The sequence below is a fragment of the Cynara cardunculus genome, assembly GCF_001531365.2.
Source record: "Cynara cardunculus var. scolymus isolate 2C chromosome LG 8, CcrdV1, whole genome shotgun sequence".
Taxonomy (NCBI): domain Eukaryota; kingdom Viridiplantae; phylum Streptophyta; class Magnoliopsida; order Asterales; family Asteraceae; genus Cynara; species Cynara cardunculus.
The window spans coordinates 9840411-9855338 of NC_037535.1; the positions used below are offsets into that span (position 1 = coordinate 9840411).

A 14928-nucleotide genomic window follows, 5' to 3' on the forward strand; every position below is an offset into this window, starting at 1 on the left:
TTTACACAAGAATCATCATAAAATGCATCCAAACTCATAATAATCATATCTAAATGCTTTACAATTTGTATGAAAGCAATTCATATTCAAAGCTTTTAATACACTCACCTTTACAAATTGAGAATCAAAGCTTTTGTTATCTCCTTCTCCTTGTTGTGCAATTCTACTTCTTCAGAGAAACTTTTCTATATATGGAATGTGTGTGTGTTTCCTCTTTACAAAAACTATAAGTACTCAAAACATTAAAGAGGAGGGGTGATAGGAAGCTCCTCTAGCCGACCTCCCCTCTTTAATTTTTAAATAAAATACCTCATACACACATACAAATCATATATATATTATACACACATATATATATATATAAATATATATATATAAACCTGAAATAATAGCCAGAATGTTACACCTTATGATCATAAGAAACAGTAGTTGAACTGAAACAGACCCAAAAACACAATAATAAGACCACCATTAACACTAAATAAAGCTTCTGCATTTTCTTGAAACCAAACTCCATTGAAGAGAACAAAGTTGTTATTTTTTCCTCTTTTCTTCAATTTTTATTCTTTCCCCTAATCATCAACTTCCCTCCACTTCAACTACAAATCAATATATAAGACAGTGAAATTTAATTGCTTCTGGTGTGTGTATGGAGATATTGGTAGCTTAACATAACAAACTCCATAATCAGCTATTTCGGACTGCATTCTGTTTGGGACTGTACATGTTTCTTTGTACATGTTTTGTCATGCTCCTGTCAAGTTTTTTTCTTTCAAGTTGCTACTGCATAAGAAACAGAATAAGGCTTATGGTCATTGTTATAGATTAATGGTGATGGCCTTATATAGTATATTGTTACAGATTAATGGTGATGGCCTTATGGTCATAAGAAACAAAGAGAGGCTAATATAATTAAAACATATAATACAGTAGGAAAATTTTTAAGTTAATATCTATGTTAAGCCTTTGGTAATGGTATGTATAATCTTTAACAATGAATTATATAATTTCTGGTTATATAACAACATTAACAGAAGGCTTATTTTTTACTATAGCTTATGTGTAAAATGATCATATAATTTATGGACTCTAAAAGAGAGGCTATCAATGTGAGTCACACCATCACAGTGTCCATGAGTGTCCCTGTTCACATATGTCTGCTTAATCTTGTATTGATTTGGTTTACATGTTCTTCAAAACTCAGGTTCTTGTATTGTTTTTGTAGCTAAATCGTTCATCCATTTCATCTTATTTGCAAACTGTTCGTCTAAAACTCTTCTAGACCCAGCTGGGACCAACAGGGGCTGCTTAATTGATTCGAGATGCAAAAATAATCATCTGGGATGAAGCATCGATGGCAAAGAGGCAAGCGGTGGAGGCGCTTGATCAAACAATGCAAGACATCATAGGGGTGGCACTCTCATTTGACGAAAAGATAATGGTTTTGGGGGGTGATTTTAGACAAGTATTACCGGTCGTGAGACATGGAACCCGAGCACAAATTGTAGATTTTAGCTTAGGGATGTCACCTCTTTGGTCAACCATTAAAAAGATACGGTTAACGCTCAATATGAGAGCACACACTGATATGTGGTTTTCAGAATTTTTATTAAAAGTCGGTGATGGTGATGAAGAAGTAGTGGACAAAAGCTTTATTCGCATACCGGATGACATGACCATTCCCTATACTGATAAAGATAAGTCAAAAGATGCGTTGATTGACGCAATCTTTCCATCTCTAAAAATCAACGGAGCTGATTCGGATTATATCATTTCGAGGGTGATATTATCAGCTAAAAATGAGAATGTCAATGAGATTAATGATCAGTTGATCGACAGGTTTTTTGGAGATGAAAAAATATACTACAGCTTCGATGAAGCAGAAGATGATAAGAACAACATCTATCCGATGGAGTTCTTAAACTCTTTAACTGTTAGTGGTTTGCCTCCTCATTACCTTCGTCTCAAGATTGGATTCCCAATAATAATGTTACAAAATATCGATCCCTCGAATGGATTGTGTAATGGGAGTATATTGATATGCAGAGGCTTTCAACAGAACGTCGTTGATGCAGAAATAATTGTTGGTCAGTATGCTGGAAAGAGAGTATTTCTGCCGTGAATTCCCTTATGTCCGTCCGAAGACAACGTGTTCCCATTTAAGCTGAAGAGAAAACAATATCCAATTCGGCTTAGATTTTCTATGACAATCAATAAAGCTCAAGGCCAAACAATTCCGAATGTAGGTGTTTATCTACCGGAATCAGTTTTCTCACACGGGCAACTTTACGTGGCATTGTCTAGAGGGAAATCACGGGGCAATACGAAGGTGTAAGTGAAGCCTGTTAAAAAATTCAATCGTGTCAGTATCTACACCTTAAACGTCGTCTATTAAGAAGTTTTATGTAATGAATAAGGTATAATCAACAATTATATTATTACACATTTGTTACCATATGTTTCTATTAAAACCATTGCCCCGTTTTTTTGTAGGAAATATTTACGGATGAGTGCATCATGAAAAACAAACAACATTTTGGATATACGGATGAACATTATTTAAAAACAATTGTATTTCTTTGTTCAGTCAAGAATTTTTCAAGTTTTGTAATGAGCTCTAAGTAGATGGGTTCAAAAACCCGACATGTGTGCAATTTTTTTCATTCGATCTTGCTAATACACCGCATTAACCTTCAACTTTATATATTAGTTGACTTGTAAATGGACCACACAAACTCATGATTTTAGGCCAAACTAATGTTTCCGGATTGCGATTTACCCGTGCTGCATCGCGTGGGTACACCACTTGTGTGTGTGTGTGTGTGTGTATATATATATTCTCTTTAAAATACCAGTGAACTAATGAAGTTTAATTACCCATAAATATCTCGTTTAAAACTTGTCATCACAAAGAATTCTCAACCATTTGATTCATCGCAGCGGCAAAATGTCGGGCCATCAATTATATATATATACACACACACACACACAAACCATAAGTTCTATCTTTCAAAATCAAAACGAGGATCACCATTTGACAACCCGGTGCCACGGTGGAGGTGCTAATGGTGACCATTGGCCACCGTTGCCCTATGGGAACCCACACGAACGATCGAATGACTAATAGCGATTATTTAGCAATGAAATTTATAGATGAGGGGTACATGACACTTATCGACTGGCACCAAACTAATTGTGTTTCCCTAACTGTTGATGTCCTTCCCCTCTTATATGAGTTCCTTTCCTCCAGACTTTTCTTCATTTTTTTCTTTTTCTTGTAGACCTACCTCCTATATATACTTGATCACACTGACGGTTTTGACTTGGAGAATAGACAAAGCCCTGCATTAATTATCGCGTTCGTTTTAGGCCTTTAGATATGCCAACTATAAATGAATCCGAACTTCCCCTTACTTGATATATACAGTCTCTAAACATATAATATTTTTTAACAAAATAGATAAGAGTTATTACAAACTCCCCCCATAATAGAATTTCATCCTCGAAATTTGCCTTATGCAAATAAATGAGGGTACTTCAATCTCATCTCATTCTCGGGTTCCCATGTCGCTTACGGCCTTCCATGATGTCTCCTTTGAACTTTCACGAGAGCAATCTCTTTATTTCTTAGTTTTCTTGCTTTTCTATCAACGATAACTTTTGGTTTTTCAATATAACTCAAAGTTCGGTCTACTTTTACATCCTTAAGAGTTAGCTTACTACTTCCTTCAGCCAAGCACTTCCTTAGATTAGATAAATGGAACATGTTATGGATGTCGTGAAGTTCTTCACGTAGTTCCAACTTATAAGCAACTTCACCTACCCTTTCAGTTATCATGTAAGGATCAATGTAAGGAGGACTTAGCTTCCCTCGCTTTCCAAAATGAACAACGCCTTTCCACTGTGAAATCTTAAGCATAACTTTGTCCTCAACTTGAAATTCTACCGGTTTTCGTCTTTTATCTGTGTAGCTTTTCTGTCTATCTTGAGCTACCTTTAACCTTTCCCTTATCTGTTTTATCTTGTTGGTAGTCTGCTGAATTATTTCGGGGCCAACCTATTGTTTTTAACCCACTTCATTCCAACATAATGGCGTTCGACACTTTCTCCCATACAAAGCTTCATACAGTACGACTTAAATGCTAGCATGATAGCTATTATTATAGGAAAATTCTACAATGGAAAATGGCTTTCCCATGACTCTGCAATATCGATAGTACATGCCCGCAACATATCTTCTAGAGTTTGAATGGTCCTCTCGCTTTGACCATCTGTTTGCGGGTGATAGGTTGTACTTAGCTTCACTCGTGACCCCAACTCTCTTTGAAAGCTTTTCCAAAAAAATCAAATGTCCCTATCAGAGACTATCGGTAAGGGAACACCATGACGAGTCACAATCTCGTCTTTATACAGCTTAGCTAGTCTTTCCATCGAATACGTTTCTTTAATTGCAAGAAAATTTGCAGACTTAGTAAGTCTATCAATGATTACCCATATAGCATCAAAACCTTTTGGTGTTCTTGGGGGTTTCATCACAAAGTCCATTGTGATGTGGTCTGGAATTTCTAGCGGTTGTAACTTACCATATGGTCGTTGATGTTCAACTTTGACTTGCAGACATGTCAAACACCTTTCGACATAATAGGCTCTGTCTTTCTTTATCCCTGGCCACCAGTAAGATTGGCGAAGATCTCGATACATAGGTGAATAATCACCAAAACATATTTATAATTTCATATTTGTATCAATAACAAATAAACAACATTTTAATAAAGCAAACCTCTTTTGTTGCATCAAAATGATGAGACATCATCCAATTATAACATCAAATAGTCAAACAACTCATTTATCGTATTATGATAAAACTAATCGCATCATATAGATAAAATCGTACATTCCTCGCATCACATGAGTGAGACAATCACATTTCCTCGCAACACAATGGTGCGTGAATCCCGTCTCATCGCATCACACTTGATGCGATAAACCCAACTTGTCGCGTCACAATGGTGCAATAAGTTAACTTATCGCATCACAAGAAAGCAACAAACATACTTCTCGCATCATAAGGATGCAATAACAACTATTCATCGCATCAATAGGATGTCATAATTTAAGTCATCGCATCACACAGATGCAACAACTGAAAGTCATCGCATCATAAGGATGTGACAACATTTAACAATTTGATCAAAAACCCAGATTTTACATAATTTTAATTATGCGACCCTTATCCTGGTATACACCTCTCCTTGATATACCATTCTTATAACCAAAATACACCTCTTATTCCAATCACTTGAAATAATCATATCAAAATATCAACTCATGCTAAAAATAACATAAACTCGGCTTCAAAAACTTCCACGTAAAAAACCACAAGGTTCTAATTTCAACACCATAAAAGGAAAGTTTGTAAAATAAACTCACCTTATAGAATCACATATAGATGTTGTGAAGATGAACATCAACAATTATCCAAGAAAAAATCACAGAATCAACTTCCTTCTTCTTCCCCTTACGGTTATATTTTTATTCGCACAAGAGATCACATACAGAAAGCTTATTGCTTATTACTTCTTAATCACCATCCCAATGAGATAATAAAATTATCTCTTATAATAAACAATTAAAGAAATGAGGCAGTGGGGTTTTAAATTGTTTTTAAACACATATTTAAATTAACCCCCCTTCCACTTACCACCAATAATTAAAAACAACCCTAAACTATTAACTGATGACCCGATTATCACATTATCCTCTTCTTAAAGAATTATATCCCATAATTCAAATAATCAAACAACTGAGGATATTTTGATCTCATCTCCAATTCTAGTTCCAAGTAGCTTCTTGACCCTTGTCAAAATGCCACTGTACTTTTATGAGACTGATTTCTTTATTCCTCAAAACCTTTGTCTTCCATTCAGTGATGGCCTCAGGGTTTCCACAAAATTCAACTTATTATCAACTTGCACCTCAGGTAGCGGTACTGCCAAATTCGGATCGGCCAAACACTTTTGCAGGTTTGAGACATGAAAAGTGTTGTGAATAACATTGAGTTCCTCGGGTAACTCTAACTGATTTCTAAATGGACCAATGTACCTCGGCCTGATCTTACCCCTTTTTCCAAATCTTACGATACCTTTCCATGGGCAAACCTTCAACATCACAAAATCTCCTACCGAAATTCAATCGGTTTGCAGCGTCTGTCGATGTAGCTGTTTTAATTCGTTCTCAGATTTGATCTATCTTTTTAGTAGTTATTTGAACTATCTCCGAACTAGCCAACTGCTTCTCCTCCACTTCATTCCAACACAACGACGTTCTACACTTTATGCCATTCAAAAACTTATACGGTACCACTTGAATGCTGGAATGGTAACTATTGTTGTAAGCAACTTTGATCAAAGGCAAATGATTTTCCCATGATCCCCCGAAGCCGATAGTACAAGCTCTCAACATGTCTTCAAGGGTCTGAATTGTTCTTTCACTTTACCCTTATGTCTGAGGGTGATACGTTGTATTCAATCTGATCTGAGATCCCACAACTCTTTGAAAACTTTCCCAAAAACTTCGAGGTAAATCTTTTGTCCCTATCTGAGACAATTGACAAAGGAACACCATGACAAGTAACTCTTTCTTCAATATAAATCTTCGCAAGCCTTTCTAAAGGATAATTCTCCTTGATTGCTAGAAAGTGGGCAGATTTATTAAATGATCTACAATAACCCATATGGCATAATACCCCTTTGGAGTGCATGGTAACTTCGTGATGAAATACATTGTGATATGATCCCACTTCCATATAAGAATTTCCAAAGACTGTAAATTCCCATATGGTCGTTGATGATCAATCTTTACTTGCATACACGTCAAACACCGCTCCATGTATTTCACAATATATTTCTTCAATCCTGGCCACCAATAAAATGATTTTAAATCTTTGTACATCTTACTGGTACCTGGATGAATCAAGTATCGCGATCTGTGACTTTCGTCTAGAGTCAATTCACGGTTGTTCCCAAAACATGTAGCGAGATTCTATCTTGGAAAAATAAAACCCATTTATTGTTCTTTGACAGGGTTGATATTATTCCACCAACTCTTTTAGCTTTGAAATTTTCTTCTTTGACGACTTTACTTTGACATCTCAAAACTTCATTAAGAATGTCGGGGATTAATTTTTTTCTCAACGCAATGGCTTTAATTATTCCACTCTTTTCCTTCCTACTAAGAACGTCAACCACCACCTTTTCCTTCTCGGGGTGATAAAGGATTTCAGAATCACAATCATTCACCAATTCAATCTATCATCTTTGCCTCATATATTAGTTCCTTCTGATTAAACAAATATTGAAGACTTTTATGATTAGTGTAAATTAGACTTTGGTTCCCAATAAATAATGCCTCCAAATCTTCAATGCAAAAACGATGGCCGCAAGCTCCATGTCGTGTGTAGGATACTGTTTATTATGATCTTTTAACTGTCTAGAAGCGTATGCAATAATTTTCCCCGTCTGCATCAATACACATCCTAAACCCAGTTTCGAATCATCACGGTACAACACAAAATCTTCTGACTCATCTGGTAATGACAATATTGGAGCACTGCATAATTGATCTTTCAACAGTTGGAAGGCTTTGCTCTAGTCCTCACCCCATTCATACTTAACATTCTTCCTTGTCAGCTTGGTCAAATGTGCAGCAATACATGAGAAGTCTTGGATAAATTTTCAATAATACCCCACCAGACCCAAGAAACAACGAATCTCAGTGGGGGTTCTCTGTACTTCCCATCTCTCAATAGCTTCATTCTCGACATGATCCACTTTTACCCCTGCTTCAGAACCTATATGAACCAAAAATTAGGCTTGCCTTTAACCAAAATTCACAGTTCGACTGTTTGGCATACAATTTCTCCTTCTTTAAAAGTTCGAGAATTAACGAGATGTTTGGCATGCTTAACTTCTTATTGTGAGCATATAAGGATATCGTAGATAAATATAATAACAAATTTATCAAGATATTCATTACATACCATATTCATTAAATCTATGAACGCTCTTGGAGCATTTGTCAGTCCGAACAACATAACCTGGTGACTCATGATGCCCATATCTTGTTTGGAACGCAATTTTGGCAATATCTTTGTCTATGACTTTCAATTGATGCTACCCTGGCCGTAAATCGATTTTGAAGAAGTAACTTGCCCCAACTAGTTGATCAAACAAATCATCGGTTCTTGGTAAAATGATATATGTTCTTTATCATTAGCTTATTCATTTCTCGATAATCAATACACATCCTCATCGTTTCGTATTTCTTCTTGACAAACAACATGGGAGCACCCCAATGAGATGTACTCAATCTGATAAAGTCTTTATCAAGAAATTTCTTCAACTGGGTCATTAACTCTTTTAATTCAGATGGTTCCAAACAATATGGTGCTCTGGCTACTAGTGCTGCCCCAGGCGTTAGATCAATTTTGAACTCCATGGATCGATCAGGTTGTAAACAAATTAAATCATCAAGAAATACCTCAGGATATTCACAAACGACAGGGATAGAATATTGTTTACCTTTTTCTGTCTTTGAATCGACCACATAAGTTAGAAAACTTTGACACCCTTTCTGAACACACTTTCGAGCTTTCATGACAGATATCAGATTAGAGTGATGATTCAGCCGATCACCATATCTCAAAATCGTCCCTTTCCCTGGTAAATCAACGCTCAATACTGTCCTGATTCTCTGCTAACCAATCCATGCCCACCACAATATCAAATTACCTTATCGGCATCGGGAACAAATGAATCGGTAACCCACATCCCTCAATCTCAATTTAGCAGTTATCAAATACACGGGTAACAAATACTTGTCTATTTTTATTAGCAGTATCAACTACTAAGACATAGTTAAGGGGCACGTAATTCATGTATAAACACCCAAAAAATAAAGGTGATACAAATGAATAATTGGCACCAGAATCAAATAACACTTTTGCATATATGGAGTTTATAAGAAAGGTACCTATTACCACATCGGGGATTTCCTCTGCCTCTCCCTTTGACATTTGAAAAGACTGTTCCCTCGCTCTATTTGATTCAGCTCTCTGGATGTTGACTCCCCCACACGTACTCGGAGTATTTTCACCTAGAGTCAATCTTGGACTCCTTAACTGGGGACAATCTGGCTTGATATGGTCGAGAGAATTACAATAAAACAACGTTGGTGCATCCGACAATTTTTGGACAAATGCCCATGTTCCCCACACTGTAGCACTTCAGTTGTTCAAAATTACAGTCACCTTGGTGGACACAGTGACATTTCTGGCATGGTCTTCCATTAAATCGTTGGATCAGATGATTCTATGTAATTAAAAATTTTGGCCTTTGATACTCACTCGAAGACCGTTTCCATTTTCGCTTCTCAACTACCTTCTCTTCTCCCTATCGGTTCTTGTTCCTTTCTGTTTTTTCTGTCGTATCTACTGCCAGTGGAAATGTTGAGGGTTCATTGCAATCACAAATTCTCATATCGAAGGCTTTAATCCCTAGATATACCTCTCGACTTTACGAGATTATGATAAAATCTAGTGTTCTGCAAATCGGGAGTGTTCAATAAATTTCTCAGTATACTCCCTAAATGTTTGTTTGCCCTGTTCTAATTTCAAAAATTCTTCTTCTAATTGCCTTATTGTCACTTTCGGGAAGAATTTCTCTCTGAATTAATCAACAAATTTCATCCAATACATTGTGTGCAAAATATTGGGTCTTGTCAGAGATTCAACATCCCACCAATATAAAACATTAGACTTGAACATCGATACAAAAAATTTGACCCTGTCTTCGTAAAAACACTTACTGGTATTAAATACTGATTTTATTTCCTTCAACCAACACATTGCCTTCATAGGATCTCATTTTTCAGAGAATGTTGGGGGTTTACATGTTAAAAACAATTTGATGTCACCCCTTCTGGTGTTTGCAGATTGGACTTGTGGATTAATTTCTACTCTTTCTGTTTCCATCCTTGCCGGTACTCTCAAAATAGAAGTCAGAGTATTTCTAAGCTTGCTTATTTCCTCTGCTAACATATCCCGAGTAACATACTCAGGATGCTGTACTAGTTCTTGATTAACGTTCTCCCGAATTGATTCACCTTGGTCTGGATGAATTTCAAGTTGATTATTTCTTCCTCTCCCACGACCCCTGCCCCAACCTGTCCCTCTACCTCGGCCTGCTGATAGATTTATAGAAATGTTTTCGGGTGAACTTTCCCTCTCATCTGGGCTAATGAGGGTGATCTTTTTAGATCTTGATTGGCTTGCCATCTCTAATTTTCAAAATTTAATATTCTCCAAATATAATAACTATCCGCGCATAAATATGTCCTTATAAACCCATGATTACATTAGCCAATTGTAATTTGAATTTACCTTACATATCGTTCTCTTAACCCATCATATTTAATTCAATTTTCTACATATGTCAGGGACCCTTAATATGCAAATAATACAGTTTAAGTCCAGACATCATGTTGGATACCTAAATCCCTTAAACTCAGGCTTTGATAACAAACTTGTAACACCCCAAGATCACTTTTGTATATAAATATAAATTTACATATATCAAGAAATATAAATTACAAATCTGGTCCCAATATCTACAAAAGCTACATTACAAAGTAGCTATCAAATTTTTCCACAAAATCCCTATACAAAACTTGTATACATATCAAGTATTCATTTACAAAAGATAACATGTTATTTCAACATCCCATGCAAGCATATATAACTCTTCACAATTTCCCCTTCCTCTTATCATCTATTGTACCCGACCAGTAATGCACATTTTCAAAATACCAAAATAAGGGTTAGACCTTGAGGTCTAGTCAGAAATCTCTTTGTTTGCTATTACAGGGTGAATAATACCAAAATATATTTATAAACTCATATTTGTATTAATAAAAAATAACCAACATTTTCATAACACAAACCTCTTGTCGCATCAAAATAATGATACATCGACCAATTATCGCATCAAATAGTCAAACAACTCATTTATCGTATTATGATAAAACTCATCGCATCATAAAGGTAAAATCATACATTCTTCGCATCACATGGGTGAGACAATCCTATTTCCTCGCAACATACTAGTGCGAGAACCCCATCTCATTGCATCATACTTGATGCGATAAACCCAACTTGTTGCATCACAATTGAGCCATAAGTCAACTTGTCGCATCATAAGGATGCGACAAACATACTCCTCGCATCATAAGGATGTGATAACAATTATTCATCGCATCAATAGGATGCGATAACTTAAGCCATTACGTCACACAAATACGACAACTCAAAGTCATCGTATCATAAGTATGTGACAACATTTAACAAGTTGATCAAAAACCCAGATTTTACATTATGTTGATTATGCGACCCTTATCTTGGTATACACCTCTCCTTGATATGCCACCTTATAACCAAAATACATCTCTCATTGATATGTCACTCTTATTCCAATCAGTTGATATAATCATATAAAAATATTAATTCATGCTAAAAGTAGCATAAACTCAGTTTCAAAAACTTCTACGTAAAGAACCATATTGTTCTAATTTTAACACCATAAAAGGAAAGTTTTTAAAATAAACTCACCTTATAGAATCACACATAGATGCTGATATGAAGATGAATCCACGCAAAAATCACAGAATCAACTTCCTTCTTCTTCCCCTTACGGTTCTGTGTTTCTTCGCACAAGACAACACACACAAAAGTTTATTACTTTTTACTTCTTAACCACCATCCCAATGAGATAATAAAATTATCTCATATAATAAACAATTAAAGAAATGAGGCAAGGGGGTTTTAAATTGTTTTTAAACACATATTCAAATTAACCCCCTCCACTTACCACCAATAATAAAAATCAACTCCGAACTTTTAATCGATAACCCGGTTATCACACAATTGCATTTTCCATCGAGAACCTATCAATTGATTTATTATTTGTTTGTGTAAAACCATAGACTATTACTTTCATCTTTTATCGAAAAGGATCAGAAACCCATTGAGACCAATTAAGAATACATCAAGATCGATCGACTCCAATCGAGACTAATCAAGAACCCATACATTGACTTGATGTGTGTTTGTTTGTGTAAAACCATAACCTACCACTTTTAATTTTTATCGAGATGGATAGAGAAATTTATCGAGACGAGTCAGGAACTCATCCAGATCAATCGAGAACCCAATAAAGAAAAAGAAAGAAAAACTAAAGTATGTGTAGAGTTGAAATTGTAGTATATTCATGACAAATAATATGTATATGCATGATGAATATTATGGTGAAAATTAATATTTGAGATAAATATCATACTAATATAAATAGTTGAGAGTTATTATATACACGTGACCATACACAAGTATTCATGATGAATAGTATGTATATTCATAATGAATGTTAAAGTGAAAATGTATATTCATGAAAACTATGATATTGCAGTATGAATGTTGAAAAGTTGTTATATTATATACACATGATTATATATATAAATATTCATTATGAATAGTATGTATCATATTGATAGATGAATACTAACATGAATATATGTATTCATGATAAATGTTATAAAGAAAACGTATATTCATGATTTATACTATTTATATTCATGATGATATAATGATGATGTGTATTGATGATGAATGTGATGGTGATGTATGAATAATGAAAATTTGTTGAATACACGTGAAAATACATAACTATTCATGATGAATGTTATAGTAAGTTGTGTATTCATGATGAATGTATTAATATTAAAGAGTTGTTGTAAACATATAAAGGTGCATAAATATTCATAATAAATGTTACACAGATATACTATTTGACGTCTAAAAAGTTAAAAACATAAAAAAACTATACCGAAATAGATGTCAAATCAAAAAGAATGAAATGCTCGATTTTATATGTAATTTGTTTGATTAAAATACTAATTATTCATTAAGATAATTTAGTTCAAAAATGGAGGAAGTAAAAGTTTTTTAATTAAAAAAGAAAATAAAATCTAACTTCCATTTTTGCCCCTAATCACTTTATAACTAACCTTTTTTTTATGTTTTAATCGTTAATTAATTTTATAAATTTTGATCAATGAACAAGATTTGTCATAAAAAAAATGAATTTTCATAATTTTGAACCAACCCCTACTTATGTATTTATAAAATATGATGATGTAGGGTACACAATTAGCGATAACAACCCAATTTTGGTACTTCAAAACATTATTTTACCATAATTTATTATACATGGTTAAATGCATTTCTACTAAGTAATTTTTTTCCTCATACAAATCAATATTAAAACCTATATTTTATATTCGTAATACATAATTTTACTTGATTTTAATATTTAAGAAAATGTAAATATGATTTTTCGTAGTTTATTGTCAAAACTAAGGACGTTTTAAAGAGGGATGATGACATCATCCGAAGGTGTCACATCTCTTGTCCATCAATCTAGTGATCCATGTCAGGTTTCAACACGTATCTTGGATGATTGATATTTATGTTTGATCTTGATTTATAACGAAAAATATCAATGGTTTAGATAATATGTAAAGAACGTTCCTTTAAAATCATTCATGTGACTAAAACAATGGTGAGTGGGTTATTGGAGAATCGACATATCATAGGATATCTTCACGCATATTATCATATGTGATAAATGTGTTTTTGCGTTTATATAAAATGGAGGTGTTCTCATTTGAACCTCCATCTATATATTGTTATGACATAGATCGAGAAATGAAATTTCATTTGCATTACGATATTGAATTCGGTTAAACTAGGAGGATTGCCCCTTATGGTCAGCGATTGCCCCCCGGGGCTATCCGTGTGGACGTTTTGACAATTTTGGTTAAGACTGGTATTTTGTTAATATATCGGGTATATTTTGGTTATTTTGGTGATTATATATATATATATATATATATATATATATATATATATAGGGTCAAGTTCAAATGTTAACCAAAGTTTTTGTGTTAACTTTGTTAACAGATCTTGGCCATTCAATCTTTCAATAAACGGTTGTAATTAATCATGATAAAAACTTATTTTTTTAATTTTAAAATTTCATAAAGATAAGTGAACAAAGTTGAAAAGGGTATTTAGGTAATTTTTTATTTAACTCCCATATCATTAATTGAGAGTTACAAATCAAAAAATTATATGATTTTTGTTAATGTAACACCATATGAACACAACTATATACATATGAACCATTGTGTCAAATACGAACAAAAAATCGACATATATATGAACTTTGGCTGCATATCATTTATAAACACAATATGAACATAATAAGAATAACTGCTATACGAAAGAAAATAAATAAAAAAACATGTATGAACACGATATGAACAGCTTGTGAACAATAGTTCCTTCATTATAAATATATTCAGGAGCGATCATTTGTCAATTGGAGTTTTATACATGCATTGCATCCACGCCGTTTAAGGTTCACCCCTTGTTCATATATGAATATGGTATTATTTGGTTGTTCACCCCTTGTTCATATCGTGTTCACCCTTGTCAATATCGTATAAAATATATGAACACAAAACCCCGACGCTATGAACACCGGGTGCAAACACTTACACAAATATAAAGATTTGTTATAAAACTTAAAGAATAACACTTGTGTTCATATGATAGAAGTAACATGAAAACGATGGTTTATGATTCATACAAATCGGTAATATGACAATATAAAAATGAGTCGTGCATGTACTTTCATTTGAACATGTGAATTAGATACTTATTAATAATTAAAAAAAAAGTTATCAACACAATATGAACTACAAGAAACACAACACATCATAATAAACATAATTTCGATTAAAACGAGTTTAATAAAA

At 34.0% G+C, this 14928-nt stretch overlaps 2 protein-coding genes across 2 annotated transcripts; one reads left to right on the forward strand and one right to left on the reverse strand.

The window, feature by feature from the left end:
- The first annotated feature begins 1354 nt into the window (after window positions 1–1354).
- Window positions 1355–2122, forward strand: LOC112516170. Its single transcript, XM_025123193.1, has one exon. It carries the CDS (start codon window positions 1355–1357, stop codon window positions 2120–2122), a length of 768 nt encoding a protein of 255 aa, XP_024978961.1.
- A 1449-nt stretch (window positions 2123–3571) lies between these two features.
- Window positions 3572–3919, reverse strand: LOC112516171. The gene has a single exon (XM_025123194.1). It carries the CDS (start codon window positions 3917–3919, stop codon window positions 3572–3574), a length of 348 nt encoding a protein of 115 aa, XP_024978962.1.
- Between the last annotated feature and the right edge of the window lie 11009 nt (window positions 3920–14928).